Below are 27,756 nucleotides of genomic sequence, written 5' to 3'. Positions count from 1 at the left end.
TAGAGATTATATTATTTAGATAATAATGTTTATAGAATGGCAAAGGAACTATATAAAAGAATAGAAATAAAAGTTTTGTAGGACGTCCACCATCAAGGTGGACAGACAACCTTGTAAAGGTCGCCGGAGGACGCTGGATGCAAGTCGCCTCCAACAGGTATCTGTGGAGATCTAAGGGGGAGGCCTATGTTCAGCAGTGGACGTCCTATGGCTGAGATGATGATGATGATGAAAAGTTTTATATGGTCTACGTTTATCAGCGGACAGCAATTGGCTGATATGATGCTGATGAAGATGATAGGTATCGAGACACGAACGACTTTAGAAAAAGACGACACATATTATGATTTATTCAAATTACAGAAGGTGATATATTTTTTGAATAGATGATAAATCGCAACATCATAAAAACACACTGTGTATGTTTCATTTTGATTGTTATTTTGATTGATATTTGCTTTCAAATTCCTCCTACACGGTTCTCATAAAAAGGTTCTATTTTGGGATATAAAAGAAGTATTCACTTGATACCTAGCTATAATGGCAAACAAATAAGCTCACTAATATAGTAAAAAAAATTACTCAATAGTAACTAGGCAAAGTAGTACTACAAAACATATTTGTATTAAATAACCATAGTTTTAGAAAATTATATAACAAGGATGACTTTCAATAATCTAGACAATAATGTAATTAATTACAGAAGAAATATCTCAGTTATTTATTTATTTGCATTGGAGAAAATCTGGTCCTTCACAATAATAATACCTCTATAAAGAAAAGAAGACAAGATTAGACCGATTTCGACAACATTGCTATTACGCGTTTTCTTTTCACATTTTCTCACTGTCTCTTCTTGTAATCCTCTAGTATCATTTCAGCTCCTTTCTCTGCCACCATCCCTGTCGGTCCATTGGTATTACCACTAGTAAGTGTCGGCATAATACTAGCGTCTACTACTCGGAGATTGTTTACTCCATGTACTTTCAACCGAGAACTCACGACTGAAGTCTTTGGATTAGGTCCCATCTTACAAGTTCCTACAGGATGATATACCGTAAGCACCATTTCTAAACAAACGCATTTCCAGTACTCTCTACTATCCAGTTCATACACGTTGCATGGTCCCCATTCCATCCTACCTAAGGAGGCGTTAATTTCTTTCATAACTTTGGTGTTTTGTATTTTAGTTAGTATCTTTATGCCTGTTGCTGCTGTTTCTAAATCTCTGGGATCAAAGAAATAGTTCGGGTTAATGATTGGATAATCTGTAGGGTCATTTGAATTTAAGGTAATATTCCCTGTAGATTTTGGATGCAAAAGATTGAAGAGTTGCATATAAACTGCATATTTCTTATTAAGTTCAATAATCGGGTTTGCGACTTCGTCTTTGTATCTGAAACGTATTTTCAAAGCTTGTTGAATTAAGGAACTATTTCTCCAAAATAATGAAAAATGCGTTTGGAATTTTGGGTAAGTGGCTCTTCGTGTGTCTGAGAAAAATGCCAGTACGTCAGCGAAACTATTTTGTGCTAAATATCCTGTGCGGTTGTAAAGATACTGTATGACACCAAATTGTTGTTCCGCATTGTTCAGTTCACCTGGTTCGTCAGCGTACATTATTATAGGTATAATACAGTGGTCTTGTAGATTTTGTCCTACCATGGGTGAATCAACTATAACTGAAATATTCTTTGAACTTAGATGTTCTTTGGGGCCAACTCCAGACAACATCAGAAGTTGAGGTGAGTTTATAGCTCCTGCGCTTACAATAACTTCTTTGCTAGCGTAATACGTAAAGTTCTGTGAGCCTTGTAATACTTCTACCCCGTAAGCAGTTTTACTGGAAGGATCTATTAACACTTTTGTGACCAAACTATTTTTAAGTATTTTTAGGTTTGATCTGTGTAGTATTGGGTTTAGATATGCTTTGTTATGGCTTTGCCTTTCTCCATTAGCAGCTGTGCATGTTAAAATTCCTGATCCAAGGACGTTCGCGACATTTAAGTCATCAACATTTTTAATTCCAATTTCGTTCCATGCAGATAGAAGCCTTGAGTAAATGGATGCAAAGGTGCTGTTGTATCTGTTTATAACTAATGGCCCTTTCAGGCCGTAGTGATCTCTGATTTTCGGATTTTTTAAAGCATCCATATTTTGAAAGCTTTCAGCTTTTTTGAAGCATCTGCGCACTTCTTTTACACTCCAATCAGTGTTACCTGCATCGTACCAATTTTGATAATCTTGATCATTTCCTTGAATATAGATCATAGCATTAAGATTACTGCTGCCTCCCATCATTTTGCCTCGTGGCCAATTAATGGATCCATTTATATGAGCGCGGTTGGTTACTCCATTGTCATTAGTTACGTAACCCCAATCATATCTGGTTTTCCACATTGCTTTGTCCAGACCTGGAATCTAAATATCCTTTATTATATCAAATAACTATAAAATTGTTGTTAATATCTTAAGCACTTTCCATGTTACTTACGTCCGCTTCAATGGGGGCATCACCGCCATATTCAAGTAGTAATATTTTCCATTCAGCTATAGCACTAAGTCGGTTTGCTAGAACACTACCGGCTGTTCCCGCCCCAACTATTATGAAGTCAAACTCTTCATAATCTGAAACAAGTTTGAAACTATTAATATTAAGAAGCATAATATTCATCAGTATTTGATATTCAATGATTTTGGTCGCATCGACTATCGTAATGCGATTTAAAATCCAGGCAAGCGTTGATGACATTTTGTAGTTTGTAATCTATATTAGCCATCCACGAAGTCTTTTACGTCAATTATCTATTATTTTTCTTTATTCGTCACTTAACAATAAATAAACAAAAAATAAAGACAGTTTATGTATCTATTGGTTATTGAAGATTTGCGTACTTTCGTATACAAAGTGATATTCACACAAAATTAAAACATTGAATGATTTACCTTGAACATTAGAATCTGCTATTAATCCTTCTGATATTGCACATTGTGCAGCTGCGAAGAACTGTAAGGCTGACGCGAAGACTTGAGGAGCAGTCCCCGTCGTTGGAGTCACACATGATGCGTTATAACTTGTAACAAAAAACTCTCCGTTAATATTCCTTATTTATATTTAGACAAAATTAAAAAAGAACGTCAGATAGGCAACTCCTTGTAAAATACTGGTACTCAGCTACATCCAGACTGGAAGTCGACCCTGACATAGTTGGGAAAAAGCTAGGCAGATGATGACCGGAGACAAAGTTAGAATATTCTTTTTCAAAAGCAGTTTTTTTTTTGTAATATCGAAGTAATTCGCTAAGTAAATCGTTAGTAAAATAACATGGTAATTATTTTTTATTTCAAAAATTTCAATTATTATTATAACTCAGCACAATTTTTTTAGATTACATTTGAATAAACAAAAATATTGGACAAAAGTCGTGTCTTACCACTCCATCGTACGTTCAAAAATTCACGAACAGTGTTCATTTTGTTTTTCGTTTTTTAAGTCAGTGTTAAGTGTACACAGAGATAACCCTACAATGGTTTAGTGTGGTATTATATAGTGAATGTTAAAGATAAAATACGTTTTAAACACGCACATTTTTTAGAAGAGGCGTTAGATAATATTTTGTGACGGATAGAGAGATTATGAATTGTTTGGTTTATCGTAGAGTCTTTTTACTATTAGGTATGTTTTCTTAACAATGGTTCCGCTTCCTGTTTATAAAAAGGACACGGGATTTAAAGAAGGAAATACTTTATACTTGATTTCATGGTTTTTAAAAATGACATGGCATCACATAGACAAAAACATATATACACATAAATAAAATTAAAAAAAAAAAAAAACAATTTAAGTCTTACGTGCACATTTGTATCTGATGGTGTTTAATAGTTAATTTTTGTATAAGGATAGTGGTAAATATGCCTGCATGGCATATTTGTACAGATGTGAAGGAATAGCGTCACAAATATTAATTATATGTAATACATAATTAAAATTATTTTTCTGTACATATTTTTGACCTTTTGGCGTTTTGAAATGTCTTTTTATTGAGGAAATTTTTCGCTTCCAAGCATATGTTGCATAGTTTTTTAAAATAATAGACTCAAGTTTCGACAGGTTTATCCAACTAATTTCAGATAGCAAACAAATAACTATTATCTATTCATTAATTACCGTTGCATTGTTAAAATGTTTCGATAAACTATTGCAAAATAAAATAACATGCACCCAAAGAAAATAGATTTCTAAATAAGTCAAAATTAATTAAAGTGTAACTATCATTTTACGGGAAAAGAATTGAAAGTTATTGAAAAAAACAAATAAAAATAATCTTCAACTACGTCTTATCTTAGGCTAGTTAATTTAACTTTGTAATTAAAAAGTAACTGAAGTAATTGAACTCTGATATTAGTTAAACTACTATTCGTTAACTGCCAAGGAAGTGAACTATAAAATTCTTATCCATGTTACTAACACATTAAGGGCATAGGTAGGTACTTGCTTATTTACATAGTTTTAAAATAAAGGGCAAGAGAGGACATCTATGAGGTACGTCTTCCGCCTAAGAACGAAGGGGAAACCTCCAGTGGGGCCCAACTGTGCCAAGGCCCGCCGGGGCTTCGGGATTGTTCGAAAGAGTTACCGCGGCCCTGGTACAAAAAGGCCTAAGAAGGAACACGATGGGTTTTGAAAAGTCTGACACTTCCTTAACGCTGTCAGGGTCCGTTCAGATAGACCGGGTCGGAGAGCATCGGCGCGCATTTTTCTTTTCACACAGACCGGAGCCGATCGGCTGCGTGAGCATTAAAGAGCATGCAAACGGAGCCAAACGTCAAGAAAAAATACACGATCGGAGCCGGTCGGCTCCTCTTATTATTTCACACCAAGCGCATTCGAGCATTCTCAATGACAAAAGCTGTGCGCATGCAAAAATAAACCTTACTTCAAATACTAAGTACTCAATTTTCAACGTGTTAAGAATTTGCTCTGCTCTCCGAGTCGGTCTGTCTGAACGGACCCTTAACCCACAGCCGGACCCCTTTAGATGATTTTTGCCATCTTTAAATAAAAAAAAGAACAGAGGTGAGCCGCACTCATACCTGCTAGAACCATTCTAGTGTAATGTATTTTTTTTCGCCCACTACGTTCGTGGGGAATGCAGGATTCCATATTCTGCAAGAACATGCTTAATTTTTTATTAGTGTGTATGTCGCCGACAACTGTAATCATTTTTGTCACAATTTTATCTTGTTACTAGGTATTTAGGCTCGACGAGATAGTGTAGGTAATCATGATTTCTTAAACAAACAAACTATAAAAGCGTTAGATTTGCAGATTAATACCCAAAAACATACTACGGGATAATAAAGATAGGTACTTAAAGCAACGAAATTTTGGCCACATTTTTTAATTCACTTGTATCAACATGTTAAACACAAAAAAATATTTCCTAATAAAACAATAAAATAAATATTCAACAAAACAAACATTTTCACTGTGTCGTCCATTTTGCAAATGTGTACTGAACCCTTTATATTAGCTTTGTCAACATTTTTAAACAACCCCATTTAAGTATATGAAAGGCAATTTGGTTTGAAATGCTTTTTTTGCCCGCTTAACCCCAAAATATTTATGACTCAATTTCCGTCCATTTTAAAGTTTGTTATCATTTTAATCATGGGGTTCTTGACCGCCATGGGGTTTTATGGGGTTATGATGAAACGTAAATAATGCATATTTTGACTTGGTTTAGCTTGTAGCATTGTCTGTATTCTGTCATTTTAATAATATAGAATTAAAGAGCATCTGAACCATTTTGTCATGATTTAAGTAGTTACCAGTTAGGGTATTTTTTCTATTATTTTGATATACATATTAGCGTTCCTTTCTTAAATTACTACTTAACTATTACGCTACGTAGTTTTCCTCCATGAATGGGATATCTAACACCTAATGTTTTTTCTTCCAAAAGTTTTATTGCATTAGGCAGATGATGAGCGTGTTTGCTAAAATAATTATCTATCTTATCGTTCACGAACTAAAATTATTACACAAAAAATCATAGATAAGCCATTTTAAGACTGATATCATTAAAATGACAGACTTGGGTCGGTTCGACCAAAAACATAATTTAATTATCAACTCAAAACAAGAACTTTCAAAAAAATATTTTGGAAAAGTTCACAATTCACAAACAACAAAAATCACCACGCCCCTAATTTTGTGAGTTGCGATTTAACCATAATTTAACATAGGCAAATACCTACCGTAACCGTAAATAACCTTTTTGACCTACAAACCACCGTAGCTCAAAATCTTACCGATTCTATAAGTAATATCGACAAAGACATTAAGTTTTCCATAGTGAAACAGTTAATTGAAGTTTCTGCATCGCAACAATGAAAAAAGAAAACAGGCAGCTATTCGATTGGCAATTTGGCATTCTCATACGAATTGTTGCATTAGTTCTTACGTTTTTATTTGTCGATACATTGAATGTCCTTGAACTGTCAAATTAACCGTTACGTCATTTGTTTTACCATATATTGAAGTTTACAATCCGGAACAGTTGGAAAACATATACCTAGGTTTAGGTGTTTTAATCTAGAGCGGTGACACTTTCATCACCAAATTCTTGAGCAAGATTAAGAATTTTGTGAGAAGTCTTTGACATGATCAATAGTTGTGTAACAAACTTGACGACCTCGATAGCGCAATGGTCATCATGCCGGACCGTCGAACCTAAGGTCCCGGGTTCGATTCCCGGTTCGGTCGACATTTGTGTGATGAGCATGCTTGTTGGCCGTGGTCCGGGTGTTATGATATGTATTTATAAATATGTATATGTCGCAGGGATATGATAAAAACGTCATTTCACTGAACCAGTTTAGGGATTTGTTCAATTCACTAGATTTTTTTAGGGAAAAGATAGAATCGTGTTGTTATTTTAACATCCTCCGTGATTTGATCAAATCCCTTAGGGAATTGATCAAATCCCGGTTTTTATCATATCCCTGCGACATATATATGTAGCTATATGTAGTTTATCAGTTGTGTTAGCACCCATAACACAAGTTAATAAATAACTTACCATGGGGCTAACCGACCGTGTGTGAAAAAGGTGTCCCGACATTATTATTATTATTAAACTAGCTAATTCCCACGGTGTCATCGGCATCCCAAGAGATCAGCTTCTTGCACCCGGATAAAACGTAGCTCAAACCTCGGTAGGTATTTATAAGGCAGGTTTTCTTGTGAATGTTATATATACCTATCTATATTTATCGATTTACGATTGATTATTGATTAACGCTCGTTCTCTGTGTGAGAGGAGGCCTGTGTCCAGCAATGTAACAATAAAAATCTAGTGACGATGATTTTTATATATAATTACGTATAAGTAATTATGTCATAGCACCTGTCAATAACGTATGCAATAAAGTTTTTATCGTCCTCTTCGGATTAATGAGACTAATTGCGTTCGCATTGTTTAATTGGAACAACGTCAGAATTTTAATGATAATTAACTTAAAACGTGGATATTACGTTATTTTCAGGCTGCCTCGTTGGTCTAGCTGTCGCAAGTGCGGCTGCTGAGCACGAGGTCTCGGGTTCGATTCCCGAGTCGGGCCAAAATCGCTTTGTGGGTTTTAGAAGACTTTCACAAAGCAGCCCGGAGCCTGGAAGCTGGTGATTGATACACCCGTGCATCGGAGAGCACGTAAATGTCGGTCCTGCGCCTGATCTCTCTCCGGTCGTGTCGGATTACCGTCCCATCGGGCTATGAGAGTTAAGGAATAGTGAGTGCACCTGTGTCTGCGCAAATGCTCGTGCACTATAATATGTCCTGCGTAGTTGGCTAATCTCCTTACATGAGAAAAGCCGCCGTAGCCGATAATCGGCTAGGAGGACATCATCATCATTACGTTATTTTTAATTTTAAATTCTAAGCGATTAACGTTAGATCGGCTGCGTCCGTGAAGAGAAACACATTAAATTTTAGATGCTCGTTTTATGGAGTGATAAGGATTTTTTTTTGTGTGTGAGTCAAAACATATCATAGATCGTCATTGGAAGGTTATTGCTTACTTATAATTGCTTTAAAATGCGAGTGCCGGAGCAATTTCTTTCATGACTTTTTCGACTATAGCATGGAGTGGTGAGACATTAATATTTTTACTAGTATTTTTTATTTACATAACTTGAGATGTGTTTATTTAATGTCAACTGTAACTCTTTGAGTGTCTTGTAAAACGTGCTTTATCTTTCCAAGTTTTAACTCATCATGCGTGACTCCAACGACGGGGACTGCTCCTCAAACCTTCGCATCAGCATTGCAGTTCTTCGCGGCTGCCCAATGTGTTATATCAGAAGGATCAATACCGGATTCTGATGTTCAAGGTGAATATTCATCGATAGTTTATCATTACTACGATATTCACTTATTGTTTAAGCATGTACATTAATTAAGATATAATATCTTTAATAATGTTCTATTATCATTTTTGTTTATAACCATTTATTTTTTCTACATACCTATATATTTTTTTACTTTACAGATTTTGAAGAATTTAATTTCATAATAGTTGGAGCAGGAACCGCCGGTAGTGTTTTAGCAAATCGTTTGAGTGCTATATCTGAATGGAAAATACTACTACTTGAAGCCGGTGGTGATGCCCCGATAGAAGCTGATGTAAGTACCTAATAATGATTTAGAAATACCTCTTATTTGAATAATTGTGTGGAACTAAACATACGTAATTAGGTTCCAGGTCTGTACGGTGGACTATATACAAGCAAATATGATTGGAGTTACCTAACTAATAACGATGGAGTAACCAACGGCGCTCATATTAATGAATCCATTTATTGGCCACGAGGCAAAATGATGGGAGGCAGTAGTAACCTTAATGCGATGATATATGTTCAAGGAAATGATCAGGATTACCAAAATTGGTACGATGAAGGAAACACTGAATGGACTGTAGAAGAAGTGCGCAGATGTTTCAGGAAAGCTGAAAATTTCCAAAACGCTGATGCGCTGAAAAATCCCGAAATAAGCAATCATTATGGAAGAGACGGACCGCTGGTTATTAATAAATTCAACAGCACCTATCAACCTATTAACGATAGAATTCTTGCCGCGTGGGATGAAATTGGAATTAAAAATGTTGAAGATGTGAATGTCGCAAACGTGTTGGGATCGGGATCTCAAGCATGTACAGCTGCTAATGGAGAAAGACAAAGCCACAACAAAGCATATCTGAATCCAATTCTACACAGATCAAACCTAAAAATACTAAAAGACAGCTTGGTCACACAAGTATTAATAGATCCTTCTAGTAAAACTGCTTATGGGGTTGAAGTATCGCATGGCTCACAGAACTTCACGTTTTACGCTAAAAATGAGATCATTCTAAGCGCAGGAGCTATAAACTCACCTCAACTTCTGATGTTGTCTGGAGTTGGCCCAGAAGAACATCTAAGTTCAAAGAATATTTCAGTCATAGTTGATTCACCAATGGTAGGACAAAATCTACAAGATCACTGTATTATAATTATAATAATGTACACGGACGATCCGGGTCAATTGACCGTTGCAAATCAACAATTTGGTGCCATACAGTATCTTTACAATCGCACAGGATATTTAGCGCAATATGATATATCTAACTCTCTAGCATTTTTCTCTGACTCCGAAGACGCCACTTATCCGAAATTCCAAAGTCATTTTACAATGCTTTTTAAAAATAGTTCTTCAACTGAACACGTTTTAAAAACAATGTATAGGTTCAAGGACGAAGTAGCAGACCCAATTATTGAACAAAACAAAAAGCATGCTGTTTATATGCATATATTCAATCTCCTGCATCCTGAGTCCAGAGGGAACATTTCGTTGAATTCAGACAACCCAAGAGATGACCCAATCATTAATCCGAACTATTTTTATGATCCTAGAGACTTAGAATCAGCAGCAACGGGTCTGAAGATTCTTACTAAGACTCTAAATACTACAGCTTTAAAAGAAGTAAACGCCTCTTTGGGAAGAATGGAGTGGGGACCATGCAACGGGTATGAATTGGACAGTCGAGATTACTGGAAATGTGTTTGTAGAGAGATGGTGCTTACAATATATCATCCTGTAGGAACTTGTAAGATGGGACCTGATCCAAAGACTTCAGTCGTGAGTTCTCGGTTGAAAGTACACGGAGTAAACAATCTCCGAGTAGTAGACGCTAGTATTATGCCGACACTTACTAGTGGTAATACCAATGGACCGACAGGGATGGTGGCAGAAAAAGGTGCCGAAATGATACTAGAGGATTATAATAAAAATACTGTATAAGATTACATATAAAGCTATACAGTAAGTAGTAATGATAGTGGAGTCTTTAAGAGTTACATTTTTTTACTTTTTTATCACACCCACAATGTTTTTGTTATATGTTGCGGTTAGTGTACTCGGTACAATAAAGATATGAAAATAAATGATTTTATTATGTAGAGTAGTTTTTATCTTCACCTGTTGTTGGCACGTGTAGTGTTTTCTCCATCCTCAAAAAGTTTAGTATTCAATTTTATTTTAATACTGAAGAATAAGGAGACCCATACAAAAAGTCAGATGTATCGTACCTATAGCTATGTGAGTGGGTAGTCTAAAAGCAAAGGTTTGATTCTATAAATGTCAAATATCCTGACGGTGTCTTATTTAAATAAGTCTATTTTTGTACACAAAACCACCTCCAATGTTTTGTAAGTATTTTTGATAGAATCGCCATTCATTCCTCAAATCGTATGTGAAAAATAAAACGCCCGACAAATCTTAAGCCTCTGCCAATCGCGTCACTGTATATTCAATGTAAGACATAAAAATATACTCGGAATAAACTGTTGAATAACAAATAGGATCTCGAACAAACAGCCAGTCGGATCTAAATAAGGAATGTAGCAAACGTAGTGAAATAATGGGATTTTCGAATTTTTCCGGGAGCTATCGTAGTGACACGAATTATCATAATGGTGACGCAGATGTAACAAGGGACGGACGGAGCCGTAGCTTTGTATACAGCGCATATAAACTACCTTTGTTTTACTACCGTATAAGGTAAACGACATTTCATTGCGGATTTATACAGGTTTGCAAAGATGTTACAGTATGAGCTGCTCTAAGCAAGGGATTAAATGTTTATCTATTCGCTCAAAATTCGGTACTAATTTAAGTCTTTAGAGAGCTAAGTCAAAATGGCTTTTACGTTAGTAGAATTTATATTAAATCGTTTTCAATTTGGGAGCTATATAGTTATAATGTATTGTCACTTAGTTAAAGCCTATTTAATTATTGTGGTATATAAAAAAGTATCATAAGTTATTATAAAGAAAATTTATAGGAAAAATAACTTGTAATAATGTAATCCATTTACCATACACAGGAACTTACAATTTTATAAAACACCTAACATAAATCTTAAAGCAACAAAACGCACCACGCATATAAAATCCAAAAAGCCAGCCACAATACAGACCACATTTTCCGGTTTTCAACGGCTGAACATACTTACCTCACCATACTTACCCTTCACTAATGATCTGTTACCTCTTCAGTACTTTACCCTCGGAACATTAAACCAACCGGAATCGCCATGTGCATAAATATTTTCAAAACGCCTGGTAACTATACGTGTGGGTAAGAGGCAATAAAACAAATAGTTCGATCATGATTTTATTTTAGATCATACTCACGCACACGATATGTTTGCCATTAAAACATCTTTGGCAGTCGTTACGGGTAGTCAGAACACTCACAGGCAAATAAAAAACCAGTCTTACCAACCAGTTGCCAGGGTAACTGGGTTGAGGAAGTCTAGATAGGCGGCCGCTCCTCGGAAAACACTGGTACTCAGTTTCATCCGGTTAGACTGGAAGCCAACCCTAACTAGTTGGGAAAAGGCTCGGCAGATGATACTCCCGCACACGGTAAAATTGACATACACGAGCACAAATTACACACGGGTACATATTAATACGACCGGCGCTCTTGAACCTTTGGCAGGTACGGCTATGACTTCTCCGGTTGATCACATGCTCTTAGACTACCTTATACGCTATACGGCAAACGATCACATTTGCCTCCCACAAATGGCTATAAGAAACCCTCACTTCACCATTTTCAAGTTAAAAGGAAAGCATGCTAATTTGTAACGAGTAGGCGTTTTAAAAATGGCGACGACAGCTGGGTAACGGTTCTGAATATTAAAACGCGTCGTGACAATAATATGGTAGACTTTTTATTTTGTTTTGTTGTTTGCAGATTATTAAGTAAGCTGTTTAATTTGTGTCTGTTTATTTTGTTGGTAAATATTTTTGAAATAGTCGTTGTAGAGATATTTAGGAGCGTTAAACCGCTCAATGTTTTTATCCCACCATCTCGGAAAGAGTAGTTTTACCCTTCGATATCTGAGCGCAAAAGCCGTTTTTATCCTCTAGAGCGGCAAAGTGATTTGAATTTAGAACATTACACATCGTGACAATCTTGATAAGACTTTTCAAACAAATACATATTAAACAAATAAAATACTGCTTAAAATAATTATTCAACTAATTAAGTGATTTTTATTATTGTTTTTACATAGATTTTAACCTCGTTTCATTTTTAAGCTGAGTTTTCAAATAAATGAACTTTAATAGGTCCTTCTTTTTAAATTGATACTCATATGTGTGCGCCATTTTGTTTTTTTGCATTTAGTAATTTCCTCGATGAGGTGGGATGAAAAGTTGCGTGTTGCACTCGAGTGCAAAGATTTTTCACCTTGTGCTCTTTTGATTCCCTCGCTATCGCTCAGGATTTTAATTATTAAAACACTTCAGTCATCAAAATTGAGCCCGCGGTTAAAAAGCAACTTTGCACTCTTGTATAACAAATAACTATTGTTACTTAATCACAGAGTAATAATAATTGACTTGATATAGTACGAAGTAACCAAGCTGTTTAAAAATCACAAATTTTAATGTAGCAAATACTTTTTTATTTGGTGTTTTCATGAGGTTCATAATCAAGTTGACCATGTGTGTTAGAGTACAATTCTTATCAAATTACATTATCATTTTACATCATCACTGAACTATCAAATTATAATTTCATAACGTAGAGCAATAATAATTAATAAAAAGGTTTATGAAAATTCTACGAACCTTATACAAATACATGTGTAGGTGTTCTAAATTTTTACAAGTTTGTTTACTAAAAATAAGTAATTAAGATATAATATTTTTATAAAATCTCTTTATTAGATATAATATAATAATTTATTCAATTTAATTGCTTGTATCTAAAGACAAATATAGGTTACGAAAATAACGTTTTAAAATTGATAAATGAAAACCCACAAGCTGTATACCTAATTTAAAATTAGTTAGAATATTAATTTTCGTGTGTACACACCAATATTTGCGAAATGGCAAACTTCTAGTTACTAAATTGGTTTTACTCATAAATAATTTCATGTTTAGGATTACCTTTATAATTAAATTGTAGAACATTTCTAAATTATAAAAGCTTTACAAGTGTAGGCTTGAGTAATGAATATGTATTTGATGTAGCTTTTCTTTACATTGTAATATATAAGTTTCTACATTATTAGCATGTTCGAACATAGAAAGGTTGTTATCGCAATATATTTCACCAGTTTGATTAGACTTATTCGTTGTTGATAAGTGGAATAGTGTAAGACTACCAATGAAGCACGTCTCTATCTCTCCAGGTACAATTAATAGAAGGATATACTGTTTGAAAAAAAAAAGAAAAAAAAAAACCGAACGAAAAATCATCAACTCCCAATCAAAAAACATTCCTTCTCACTGCCTCCCATTGTAAATACCAACTCGCCCTTGACCGCGTCCTTTCATGAAATATGGCGGAGAAATTATTTATCTCTCGTATCCTTATAAAACCATCGGTGATCCGAAACCGCCAGATGATTAATATGGGATATCCCCATAGTTTATTACTCTTGCAAAGATATTGTGTTCGCTGGTTCCCTCCCAGAGGTTTAGAGTTGCACACTACAAACTTTTAGTTTTAGTTTTTACTTTTAGTTTGTTTCGGCTTATGAATCAGTATGAAGATGAATGGTAGTACACACATTACACAGATCAGGCAGTCAACCCGTATCAGGTCAACTAAAAACTTTGATGGAAATCAAGATTTCCTTTTTTAAAGAAAATTGCCAACCATCGGGTCAACTGTCGGCCAACTCTTTAGTGTTTGGTCTGCACTGTGTAGATACTCTTAGTGGGTCGAAATTGTCAATCGTGCAGATTGATTTTAGGTAATTATCCCTTATAGTGTTCATGGACTGGGTAGTGGTGTATTTGCGATATGTGTTGTCATTAGTCATTACTTCGGCTATAGATTAATTGCGATTGTTTGACGGATTAACTGGATTTTGCTGATGTGATTGCAAAAGTATGTGTATGTGTTGTGTAGGAGTGTGTTCACTGTGTACTAATGGCTTTTACCGATATATCGATGATTATTGATGACAACCGAAAGCTGGTTACCATAACCAGGTTTTGGTGGCTAGATGTCATGTCTAGACCGTCCAATCCGTCTATGTTTACAAGAATTCAGAAACCAGTATTAGATGGTTCAAAGATGTAGGCACAGTTCGTAGAAATATTAATCATATTAACTAGGAACTGATTCTGCAAACTTGGTTATAGAAAGACCATTGATACTGTTTGTGTATCAATGGTCGGTGCTGTCGCAATCATATCAATATACAGAATACATAGGTACATTAATTTATCAAAATACAAAATTCTCTATATTAGTTTTACATGAATCGGTTTACTTAGTTACCACGTTACATAAAAGATAGATAAGAAATATAATATGATAAAAAAGAATAGGTATTAAAACTATATAATACAGAACGCAATACTTTTAATTTTCTTGCGAGTTAACTAAAATTACTAGCAATTTATCAAAATCTATTATTTATGTGATAGTAGAAACGTAAGTTATTATCTCTGCTGAAATTTCAGTTCACAATGAAAATATTATGTATGGTTCATACCGCTACCGAGGTAGGTGCCCAGAATAAATTAGGGTAAAAGGCCCTAGCGTCGACCTTTCAGCTAAGGGATGGGGCATACTCATATAATCACTGAGATTAAATTCTACGGAATATTCCGAGTATTCCCGAGGATTAACGAACAATGTCCCGAAGGTGTATTTTTATTATCATCTGCTTATAAACGAGGAAAAATTGCGTAAGCACGCGCAAAAATGTGTGGGTTCGGGTTTCGCGTTCATTTTTCGGTTGGGTAATAATTTAATTAATTGGAGTCTAATTGATTTATTTGCTGTTGATTTTCAGGGCTCGTTTTTGAAAGGGGTGTTTGACCTACAGGTTTTTATATTCATAGATTTAAAATAACAGATTTTCGCAATAAGTCGAGTATATTTAAATAATATTGACTGAGCTGTTCAGAGCCGATTATGGCCCATATTACGGATTAAAAATCAACTATCCAAATATATAAAAAAAAGTTTACAAAAGGTCTGCTTGAATTGATTAAAGGTACCTACTACTATGTTTTATCTACTTGTTTCACATGGTTTAAAAACACGAAGAAAATACACGGTTTCGTTAATATTTCATTACCTAATTCACATTACTTAATCTTATCCCATCCGACAGTGTATGGTTTATTAATATCCACTCATGTAACTATGTTTCTCCAACTCAATATCAATCGGGCGTATGTTCAGTCACGCCCCCGAACTTTGCGAACTTTACAACAATGTGTATGTACATAAATCAGGGTTAATCGCGATACAAGAATGTCAAGCGTTATTAATTATACACACTACACGTAACTATGGAGAATATTTAAATAAAAAATCGCTATCGGTTGTAAAATATCCCGAAACCATTTTTGTATTTTTTATTGTGTAGGTATAGATAGCTATAAGTAGAAATAGAAATTTTGACAAAAATGTATGTTACAAATATGCTGGTATATAAATTTATGGTGTCCCAATACATTTCACCTTATGGCATGCAAATTATTTTCTTCTATAACGACTAGTTGACAACAGTGTTTGTCAGTTGTTTTATTATACCGGCAACAGAAATACATCATCTGTAAAAAGAGATACAGCCTGTTGACAGAAGGGTCGACAGCAAGGTTTTAGTAATAGGGTCCTTTTTGCAATTTGAGTGCGAAACCCCTAAAAATAGAGATCTATAAATAAATCCGATAAAACTCCCTGAAAGTCCTCTGCAAAAAAACACATAAATCGTACCACGACTTACCATAGTTAGCATATTGTAGTATTTTCAATGTCGGCGCTCGCTAAGCTTCTTAATGCCGATGGCAAACTAAGCGTTTAAAGATCATCCTTTGTTTATATTATCACAGTACAATTGCTGTTAAGTGCCTCATTTAAATATGAAGATGTATTGTCAATATTAGAGTGAAGTACTTATCTATCTATAGATACTATATATAATAAAAAGGAATATTTTTTTTTGTTTGTTCCATAAAGGCTCTGTAGCTACTAAACTGATTTGAAAAATTCTATCACTGTTGCAAAGCTAAACACATCCCGAGTAATATAAACAATATTTTAACTACCGCGGGAATCGCCTAAGGTCAGATAAAAAACAAGATTATCAAAGTAGTGTATTTTAATTGGTTATTTGAGTATTCACGGACGTTGATTGCACGATACTGGTTTGCACCCTTACAATCAAAACTTTTAAAAATTAATTTTAATTAAAAATAAAATACAACATAGAAGAAAAATCTCAAAGAACAACGATGGTAATAAATTACCATAATAATATGGTCTGCACCGTAAGAGTTGCTGGGAAAGTTAGTGTTGCAACTTAAAGTGCTTATCTAACAACTGAAGTAGCTTTTACGAGCAGATTGAAATTGCCTGAAATTAATTTAAAATGTTTGACTTAGCTAGCATTTTGAAGATTAAGCTATATTGTACTTCAGATTATGCAGTGTGGTGTTTGTGTGGATTTACAAAGATATTGTTAATAATTACCTACACAAACCATCAGTTGCGACTTATGAAAATAAAAATAAAAGGCGTCAAAATATTAGCTCAATGTACAATTTTTTGACAATATCTTGAATTTAGAAAACTCTATTTTTTACATAAATACACTTATACATAAACATATACCGTCTTACCACAAAAACTTTTTAACGTCAGTTTAAGACTTGTCTAAAAAAATGTCAAATTATGACGTTGACATATGGTTCATTTTGGAGCCACATTTTTTTAGACAAGTGTAAAACAGTGGTTAAAGTTTTTGTAGTAAGGCCATTAAAGCTTAATATATTCCAACATTCACTTAACTTTAGCTCTAACCAGCATTTCAGGCTTTACCACCAAAATACCGTTACTCCATAAGACCAAAAATGCTGAAAGTGAGAACACTATACCTATTTCCTTTATCACTGTTTGTCCTTATTCTTCTATTCCTAAGACATTCTTATGTACGCCCGTCTGACCTGGGATGTCCAGGTCATCCTAATAAATGCAAATGTGATGTGGGGTATTCACTTACGGGAGACCACTTGACACCTAAACTTTTACAACTAGAATTTGCAAAATGTGTTACGACGAATTTAAAGTGTATTTTTAGATGTTTAAGGTAGAAAACAGACCTTACAGAAAAAAGAGGTGTTCCAATTAAAAGTTCTGGTTTCTAAGAAGCTTTCTTGCTTTTAAGAAGCTTTCTTTCTAACAAGCTTAAGCAATTGATGCAGGAAAAAATATTATTATTCTTAGCTATTGTTGTTTGTTTTGATTTATGATTTATATATCTACCTGTTATAACACTTTTTAATGTGCGCATAATTTATGTACTCTTGTAAAGAATACTCAAACAGAAACTCAAATTGGGGTCAACAAAAAGTCGTACAAAGCAAATCTTCCCGGATGCTTCCTAGTAAAATACTCGAGCACTTAAACTTACAATTCAAGAACTCCATGTCAGTGTAATTTGAACACAATGAAACTCCCGGTTTCGGATTTACCAACGTCCGTAGGTAATAAATTAAAGGTCTAATCTCGGGCTTGTCTCAGTGTGTCGTTTCCTTAGACAATTTAATCAACTGGACACGTCGTGGATGTTGCGGTTCCTCCTTCTTGAGAGACGAGACTGACATCGCTCGCCGCGTCGGTTATATCAACTCGATGTATGCGTATTACTAGTTTAAGCTCGTGCACAGTGATGCCAACTCGAATTTTGGAAACTGCGCAGACCAGATGAGAAAATTACGTAGAATTGGTAAATATTGCAAATAAAGATAATTCGATTCCAGGAGTGAAGTTTTTCAGGAAAACCCCAAAATACGTAGAACAACCCAAAAAGATGTAGAGTTGGCAACGCTGCTATGCACGATCAGTCGCATACGGCCTAATTTGATATTGTGCATGTGCGTAAGTATGTTATCACTATTTGATGTGATGCCATGCCTTGCTCGCGTAAATTGGCAGTCCTTTTCGCACAGAGATTCTCACTCATTTCGGCTCCTGCTGGTTAATTGTTCTAAGGTCGTCTCCATGAATCAGGCGGTATTTTGTAGACAAAGAAATGGGGCGCGAGTAACTAAGAAAGCTCGTGCTGTTTAATTGATTTACATTCGAGGAGTGGATTTCATACTACGAGTGTCTTTCGTGTTACTTGCCAAATGAATTGGCTTTTATACTGATAGGGGGCGCTTAAAATAGTGAACTATTTTAAGGTATATGTATATATATGCCTCTATAATAATGTGTTCATGTAACCCATTTTATCATGCCGTTACATAATTAATTGAAAATGAAATTGCTTTATTGTTAAGTTCTTTCCTAAAATAGTCAACCAGCAATGAAATTATTCGATTATTTCCGTCGAAATAGACACGATGAAATAAAAGTCTGAGATTTAAGCTGAAAAAAAATTACTGTCTTGTCGGAATTATTAGTTCAGCAAACAAATCCATCGATTTTGAAGCAAAGATTTTGCTGAATGTCTGAAAACGTTTTTCTTTTTATAGACAGCCGATTTCAGCTTCTATTCTGAAATTCAACAATTTTGTGAAAGGATTTGTTAGGCCTTCAGATTTCTTAGTCTAAAGGAAAATAGATTTAAATTGAAATGCGAGGAAATCAGATGGTATAATTGAATTGTAAGGAAATCTTATCTGCTGTTAGTTTTTTTGCAATTTCGTTCTACAAAGGTTTAGTTTGGGCCAAATTCTTCGGATCTATTTAGATTTATTTGCTGTTTTTTTAGAAGATTTGATAAATTGCTCTTGGTTTTAATTATTTCAGCCAGATAGTGAGTGACTCAAGAAATTAGACTAGTAAATAATAATTAATTATTAAAGGACTATAACAAAATCCTAAAAAAGCATTTATTTAACTGTGACTTACAACATTACGGCACTTATTTACCTGAACAGCTTACCACCTTAAAACAACTGATGTTATGATTATTTTGCTTATATTGCTCCCCAAAACTATGAAGGGAAAGAGCGTTTTCTATTAAAATTAAATATTAATGAAAATGAGCCGCGGTTAAGGAACACAACATTGTTCTACTTAGGCTATGCCTATGATTAATATTTGGCCTAAGCCACAGAAATCTGTATAAGGGAATATAACGCCTTAGGTAATTTACGAAATGAGTAAGTAATTAACGTTAAGGAATTGAATCGGATCGGAGCCACAGAAATAAATAACATGAATTAATTAAGGATCTCATTCTTATTCATTTATAATTAGGTAATCTTAGCAGCCTTATTTTAATGTAGTTATTACTGCATCATTTAAAGTTGCATTGAAATTTTAAACTCTAATTATCATTAACGCGATCTCGATCGCGATTCTCAAGATTTCTATAGTCCAAACAAACGAAGGGCCTCGTACTCGATGGAGCTAAGCCCCCTTTGTTATAGAACCGAACTTGCTTTGATAAGATGGTACGCATTATAAGGATTAGTTCCAAGGCTACATTGATTGAGCCAGCCATTAGCCCCATAATTGGATTTAGTTGTGTCAGTGGCATGGAGAACAAAATGACTAGCGGAGATGTCATAAAGCAAAATCGCAAGAAAGTACGCGCCAAAATACGGATGTTCTAGGGGCTAGGAGTATTACTAGCTCTGCCTTTACACGCCTTTTAGGGAACCCGCCCATTATTTTCAAAATAAATCAAGACCAATCTTTGAAAAATTGATTTGTAAAGAACCCAAAAGCCTCGTTAGTTATAGTAACTAATCACGCCTACCGTGCGTCACTTTACCTACAAGGAGGCGCCTGACCTACCTTCCTTACGGAATCTCCACTATCTTTCTTTCCTCCGTGGTCAGTGAGCATATAGCTGATAAACGAAAATTGTAACATGATGTCCTTCAAGGATCAATATTCAAGTGATCCCCATACTATCTGTAACTTTTTCTCCACCTACTTTCAGTCTGTGTATGAGCCCTCAAGCCTTGGGCCTGATTGGTACCCAGCATCCGAACAGGATCATGCCAATGATGTTACAGTGGATTCTTTGTACTTTAGTCCTGCGTTAGTTCGTACCCATTTAAAACTGCTGGATGCCGCAAAGGGCCCTGGACCAGATGGTATACCCCCTAGCTTTTTTAAGAACACAGCTGAGACCATATGTGATCCATTACACTTAATTTTCAATAAATGTATTTCTACAGGTCAATTTCCCTCTGTATGGAAAAAAGCCAACATAGTTCCTGTTTTTAAAGATGGTTCTAGGCAAGATATTGAAAATTATAGACCCATTTCTATTTTAAACGCAGTTGCAAAACTGTTTGAAAAGCTAGTCCATTTAAAACTGTACCCTATCATACAACACAATCTTATTCCAGAGCAGCACGGTTTCGTTAAGCATAAGTCAACCATCACTAACCTCATGATTTATACCAACTTTTTGTTCAACAATATGGATAGTCGAGCTCAAACAGATGCCATATACACAGATTTTAAAAAAGCATTTGACAGAGTGGACCATGAATTACTATTAAAAAAAATCGCTTTTAACGGGATAAGAGGTTGTTTATTGAGATGGTTCTGTTCATATATATCGAATCGCAGCCAAACAGTTGTCATAAATGGACACAACTCGGACACATTTATGGCGACATCTGGTGTCCCTCAGGGGTCGATTCTTGGGCCGCTAATGTTCATAATGTATATTAATGATATTGGCAAATGCTTCAAAAATAGTAATTTTTTATTGTATGCGGACGATCTCAAGATATTCAAAACAATTAAATCTGTTAATGATTGTATTATGTTGCAGGACGATCTGGATCGATTATCTAGTTATTGTGATACAAATAAACTTCAATTAAACATTTCTAAATGTAAATTTATAATTTTTTCTAAAAACAAAACTTTAATTAAGTTCAATTACAAACTTTGTCTGGAGAATTTGTTAAAGGAAACCTTTATATGTGACTTAGGCATAATTTTAGATAATAAGCTTCACTTGAACTTACATATAGACAAAATCGTGGCAAAAGCATTTAAAATGTATAATTTTGTAATCAGATCTGGTACGGATTTCAAACGACCGCATACATACTTATACCTGTTCAATACTCTAATCCGTCCACAGGTGGAATATGGTTGCGTTATATGGGATCCCTACTACGAAAAATATGTTACATCAATTGAAAAAGTTCAACGTAAATATTTACGTACTGTACGATATAATTGCCGTCTTAGACCATTATCTTATAACGAATCTCTTAAGGAATTTAAAATGATTGACTTGCAATCTAGACGTCTACTGCTTCAAGCAATGATGCTCCACTGTTTTATTCATAATAGGTATAATTGCCCTGAAATAATAAATAGCTTGTTTTATATTGTACCCAGAACTGTAATCCGTCGAGAGGTTCGCGCTTACCCGCTATTCGCTACTACTACTAGTCGAACGAATGCGGGTCAGCGAGCGCCACTCCGGAGGCTAGTTGAAATTTATAACAAAAACTTTCTTAAAATAGACATATTTCACTTATCTTTACAGAAATTTAAGAATGTCATAAAATGTAACCTCAGTTTGGATTAGGCTCGGTTTATATTGTTTTCATCTTCAAATTCATTAAAATTATAATTTATCTTTTCTCCGTAACTTTGAATGTGCTAAGTTAGTGTAGTGTTAGTGTTAAGTTAGTAGTAATATGTGGAAACGTTGTTGATTGTACATTTATACTTTAACTGTAGTAATTTTGTATTTGAAAGATTTGATGTACAATTGTTTGTTTTCCCAAATAAAATAAAATAAAATAAAAAATAATAATTTCGGTAATAATGTGAGGAACTTTGCGGGGCGTTTTCTGCGAAAATTAATTTGCATCCTCTATGTTTAATGGTAGTTATTTAGTGTATCGATTGGTAATAGATTAACGTATTCAGAATATGGTTTCCAGAGTTATTTTCCAGAACTATTTATGAATGTCCGTGGTGGCTTACACTTCTACTAAAAATCCTTATATTGCAAAGCTGAAGGGTGTGTTAACTTCATCACGCTAATCCCAGGAACTATTGGTCCGACTTGTAGGTATACTTCTTTCAGTATTTGATAGCGTCTTTATTAAGGCATGAATGAAACTTTTTAACTGGACGCGTGTAGTGCATCAGCAGCTATTAAAATAATAAAATGCAATCAGTTTTTTTTTCGAATTATAAAGAACGATACTGTACTGTAAAATAAAAGCTCTTCCAATTATTGTTGAGAATACAAGAAACCTGTTTCCAAGCTAGTAAATAAAATTCAATTTATCCTGGGAACTACTTCAGTGGAGTAGCTTTGTTGGGCTAAGGTCTGGGAGATGAAGCCTCTCTCTAGCATTTGCCTCGCAAATTCTAAATCTTGAACAACTTACTTCGCTTTTCTCAGTGTTTTGAATGTTTGTTTTTATTGTCAAGTAAATACAATTGTGTTATGTTCAGTGTTAATTGTTTGTATTGTTATTTAAGTTTTCTTGTATTATTATGATTAATGATAATTATTTTTTACATAAGTTTTTATCTTCGTATGAATATAAGCGTTAAAGTTAGTATTATTCTTATTCTTTATTTTCTTCTAGTTATTCAGTTATTTAAAAAAAAGGATTTTGCAACAAGTGCAGCGTTTACCACCCTATGTGTGAAGTTTTTCATTACTTTTAGACAAAATAGGAAAGTATGTTCCAAGAGACCATCTGAAACCGTTTTCATTCCCACCAATCAGCATTAACTGGAAAGAAATTCACTGAGTAGGTACAGAAAATGAGTAAGACAAAAAACCATCTAAGCTTCGGCCTAAATAAAGCCAAGATTGAATAAATGGTGGATGAGCCAGGTAACAATAAAATAAGGATAACGACATCCAGGTGGACTCATAGAATTTAAATAAGCACTGAGCTCTGATTAACTCATTTCTTTTCCAAAAATAAAAAGACCTCCTGAAGTATTTTTTTGTGAAGGAAAAATAATTTCATTTATGATTAAGAAATAATAAAACATAATTATTAAATCTACAATTATAATATTAACATGGTGAAGTTTTGGATTCAGTTTCGAATACTTTTTAAGTGAAAAAGTGTTTTGTAAAATCCCAGGAATTGAATTAAAAACAAATATTTACCCAACATAATGACATTTACAAGAATTTTATGTTGACATACGTGAAAATGTTCCCAGAATTACAGGCTGACCAATATAACGTTGACTTAACATTATTGTGCTGCCCATATCCCACATCTACTTCAAAATATTAATTAATTATTTTCGGGAACTTATTACAAGAAATAAGTTGAACTGGAATTAAAATGATGTATTAAAATTAACAATGATACCTCGTTTATTTATGGTGTAAGCGGTACTGTGAAAACCGCGCTGAAGTTCAACATTCATCATTATTTTAACAACGTAAACATTGTTTTAATGATTTAAAATGCTGTATATTTATTTATTAATTTGTGTGTACTGAATTCACGGATTCACCGCAGTATTAAAATACTGTTTGCCTTAAATTAAGTGCATATTATTATGCGGACCGATGACAAAGATATTAAAAACACAAGCCGTGGTGTTATTGTATAATAATATCTAGTGATTCAGTTGTTTTAAGCACAAATGCATAACTTTGGATACCAACCGTATAAAATTATTTCATAGAATAACACTCCGGCCTGCTATTTTGTTGCTATTTTGTTTTGATATTTAGAACTGAAATATTAAGTGATTCCTAGAAAGGAATGCAATAATAAAGCGAAGAGTACGGGTGCTGTACGCTGAAAAGGATGCTATAGATATACTTAGCAATCGTCCCAAAGAAGTAAACGTACTTACTAATTACATAAGTAGTATAAAACAAAGTCGCTTTTTCTGTCCCTATAAAACGATGTATGTTTAAATCTTTACAACTACGCAACGGTTTTTAATGCGGTTTTTTTAATAGATAGATACATATGTATTTAGTGTTAGCATTGCACCAGTGGGAAGCCGGGGCGCTAGCAAAATGTATGTAATTTCCACAAGTTTCTTAATCTAAAGACAATCCATTTACGTAAATCAAATACAGGACCACTAATTCCAACCTGATTTTCAAATTGAATAAGTAACTAGATAACAGTCGAATATACTGCAAGTTAGGTTTCCATTACGTTGTTCCGGAAAAGCAAAGCTCGGAGCCATTCGGTACATTGCGGTAATGGGCTGCTAAAATGTCGACACACATTCGTATGAACTCGAGATGCTAACAGTTTGTATCACTTGGTTGTAGATGTACATTTTGTTTCAAGAAATACTTGAATGGAAAGCAAAGTATACATATTCAGTTGAAGTCTTCTGTATTTACAACTTCTTTCCTGCATATGGAATGGTGAAGTGTTAGGGCCAACCCTCGTTAAGTTGACAATGCAAAAGTGCTGATTCTGTAGACTATACAAGGTGTTGATTTGCATTTGTGCCATAGTTCAGGAGGAGGACATACAATACGTAAATAATCGATTGGAATTACAGTAGATTGGAAATAACTAATATGCACTGCTTTTTTTTTCATTGTAATGTCGTGGTATTACCGAAGTAATCCAATTTTATGAATGAAATTTATGAGTGATCGTTGCGTATGCTTTGTGTTTGCGTTTGTGTGAGGGTGCAGCACGGTTTTAATGTCAGTAACATACACGCCAAGTTTAAATAACGCTGGATGACATTTACGAAATTCCGAAAAAAAATTACGTACCAATTTTTTTATTGATTTGGGTCGAGAATCATTAGCATAATTACCTCCTTGAATATGGCACGGATGCAAATCAACAGCTTGTATAATAATGTCATAATTAAAAAGATTCTGGAAATAACAGGATATTTTTTGTGTAAGTAATCTTTTGACTTTTATGTTGACAGTAAGCCAGCAGTTTTTTCCATAATGGGGATAATTACGGACCTTTGATAGTTTTTATAACTGAAAAAAACTCAGCAATCATTTTGTCTTACTGCAGATTGTTTTTTTTTTTTATTATTTATTAGGTACACCAACAGTGATACATACACAGAAGTTATAAAAATACGTTAAAAATTACATTACTGGTTTGTATGCCTATTACAGGTATACACATCATTTATAAGAACAACACTATTAATATTTAACAAACGTTATTAGTATTTCTGAGCAAGTGTGACTTAAGAACTAGAATAAACTATTTTAATATTTATTGCTATTAATTGCATTCCCATATCTCTGAGATAGTTTTTCTAAATTTTTTAATGGAACGAATTGTTCGAAGGAGTTACCGCGGCCCTGGTACACAAATGGCTTCAGAAGGAACAAAGGTCAATTTTAGTCTGTAAAATCTGATATTTCTTCCCACTGTACCTACAGCGCGTGGATCACACCAAGTAATTAGTTCATTGTATGAAGTATCCCACAGATTTCTTCTTTTTTTTGACGTAAGCATCATCATCCTCCGAGCCTTTTTCTCAACTATGTTGGGGTCGGCTTCCAGTCTAACCGGATGTAGCTGAGTATCAGTGCTTTACAAGAAGAGACTGCCCTGCCTGACCTCCTCAACCCAGTTACCCGGGCAACCCAATATCCCTTGGTAAGACTGGTGTCAGACTTACTGGCTTTTTTTGAGGTAAGCTTTTATTTTATTTCCGTACATAAATTGAGTTGTCAATTCATATAATACATGCGTAAGTAATAACTACAGGTAATGAGCCTGATTATGACTGGCGTAATTAATGGATTAACGTGTAGCATTGCTCATACTATGGCATAATTGAATTAATTAATATTATGTTGTACATTAACATGACAATGACAACCTACATGTTGTTATGGATGATAGCTGCAATGCATAAAAAAGAAAACAACCATACCATATAAACATGTACCTACACAACAGCAGAAAATTCAATATTCCTGTAGAATAAAAATACATAGGAACCCAACTCAATATAAATGTTTGATATTCAGAACACAACATATAAAAATTGTTTCCGCCCGGGATCGAACCGGGGACCTTGTGCGTGTGAAGCACACGTGATAACCGCTACACTACGGAAACTTGATGAAAGGCAGGTTAATTGACTTGTATAATAAAATAAAACTAGAACAACTTTCACTCTCAGCCTTCAAGAATTACATTATAATAATTGGGCATTGCAATATTAAACCACAATATAACATAACAAGGCTAGATTAACAGTAACCCTAAAACCATTAGGTAGCTGAAATAAAGTCAGACTCTGGGCTGTCTGTATGAACATTCAAAAAAATAAATATTTTAGTTTTTGGTTGTCGGCTTATATTTATTTGGAACCTCCTATGAACTGTAGTAGGCTCTCGCAAACTTATTCTCGATTTAGGGCACTCTGTATATGTTTGGGATATTCATATTGGTAAAACACAAACTGGGTTGGAAGAAGGTCTGAAGATGGAGCTCAATGGCTAGCCATCAGTATACTGACACGTGCTGATGTTGGTAATGGGGAATTATATTTTTGTTTGTATCCTAAAAACTCCAAAACTACTGAAACGATTTGAGCAATTAGTTCACTGTTTAAAAGCTAGATTGTCCCTGGGTAACAGGCATTTTGGAAGAAGTTCCCTCCGGACGTAGATAAAACTGCGGGAAACTGCTAGATGCACTTATGGATCTGACGCGCTATATTTTAGCTGTCAGCGTTGATGGTCACTCACCGTGCATTTTGCGTGTTTGTAAAACCAGCCTTAGGCACAAAAAATTTTTTTTTTTGTGTACAACGTGAACTTTTTTAAAACTTCTTTCTCCAATCAATAAAAAGCAACTGTTTCCGCCCGGGATCGAACCGGGGGCCTTGTGCGTGTGAAGCACACGTGATAACCGCTACACTACGGAAACTTGATACATGTGAATTCAATCTACTGCCTTAATAGAATTAATTAGAGCACCTTTCACTTCTTGCATTCGGCTAATGGTGACATTGAGATCATAGCAATATTATAACTAGGTATCATTGTCATAACTCTTTGAGTGAAAGGAACTCTGTCTGTCTGTTCTGCTGTTACGGGAAAAATCGTAATAAGTCCTATACAGTCAAAATTCTATATTTGCAACCCCCTTCAAAATGTCTGCCCTGTCCAATGGAGTGATTAAAAATCGTCTGAATTGACTTTCATTAAGACAAGAGAGTATACAAAAGTAAATGTAATTTTACAATGGGTGTGTTTTCTATAGCGTGC

General features: G+C 34.5%; 2 protein-coding genes and 2 non-coding genes across 4 annotated transcripts; 1 reads left to right on the top strand and 3 right to left on the bottom strand.

The window, feature by feature from the left end:
• Positions 1–341: 341 nt before the first annotated feature.
• LOC124633454 (ecdysone oxidase-like) lies at positions 342–3,472 on the bottom strand. The gene is made up of 4 exons (XM_047168682.1): positions 3,435–3,472; positions 2,947–3,074; positions 2,495–2,628; positions 342–2,421 (listed from the first exon to the last, which is right to left on the bottom strand). Exons 1-4 carry the CDS (start codon positions 3,440–3,442, stop codon positions 844–846), a joined length of 1,848 nt encoding a protein of 615 aa, XP_047024638.1. The 5' UTR covers positions 3,443–3,472; the 3' UTR covers positions 342–843.
• A 4,541-nt stretch (positions 3,473–8,013) lies between these two features.
• Positions 8,014–10,498, top strand: LOC124633373 (ecdysone oxidase-like). Its single transcript, XM_047168564.1, has 4 exons — positions 8,014–8,153; positions 8,268–8,395; positions 8,554–8,687; positions 8,760–10,498. Exons 1-4 carry the CDS (start codon positions 8,146–8,148, stop codon positions 10,338–10,340), a joined length of 1,851 nt encoding a protein of 616 aa, XP_047024520.1. The 5' UTR covers positions 8,014–8,145; the 3' UTR covers positions 10,341–10,498.
• Positions 10,499–26,526: 16,028 nt separating this feature from the next.
• Positions 26,527–26,599, bottom strand: Trnav-cac. The gene has a single exon. It is a non-coding gene; the product is annotated as a tRNA-Val (tRNA).
• Positions 26,600–27,342: 743 nt separating this feature from the next.
• Positions 27,343–27,415, bottom strand: Trnav-cac. Its single transcript has one exon. It is a non-coding gene; the product is annotated as a tRNA-Val (tRNA).
• Positions 27,416–27,756: the final 341 nt, after the last annotated feature.

Source organism: Helicoverpa zea, chromosome 9, assembly GCF_022581195.2.
Source record: "Helicoverpa zea isolate HzStark_Cry1AcR chromosome 9, ilHelZeax1.1, whole genome shotgun sequence".
NCBI classification, from domain to species: Eukaryota; Metazoa; Arthropoda; class Insecta; order Lepidoptera; family Noctuidae; genus Helicoverpa; species Helicoverpa zea.
This window is presented reverse-complemented; position numbering and strand designations above follow the sequence as displayed.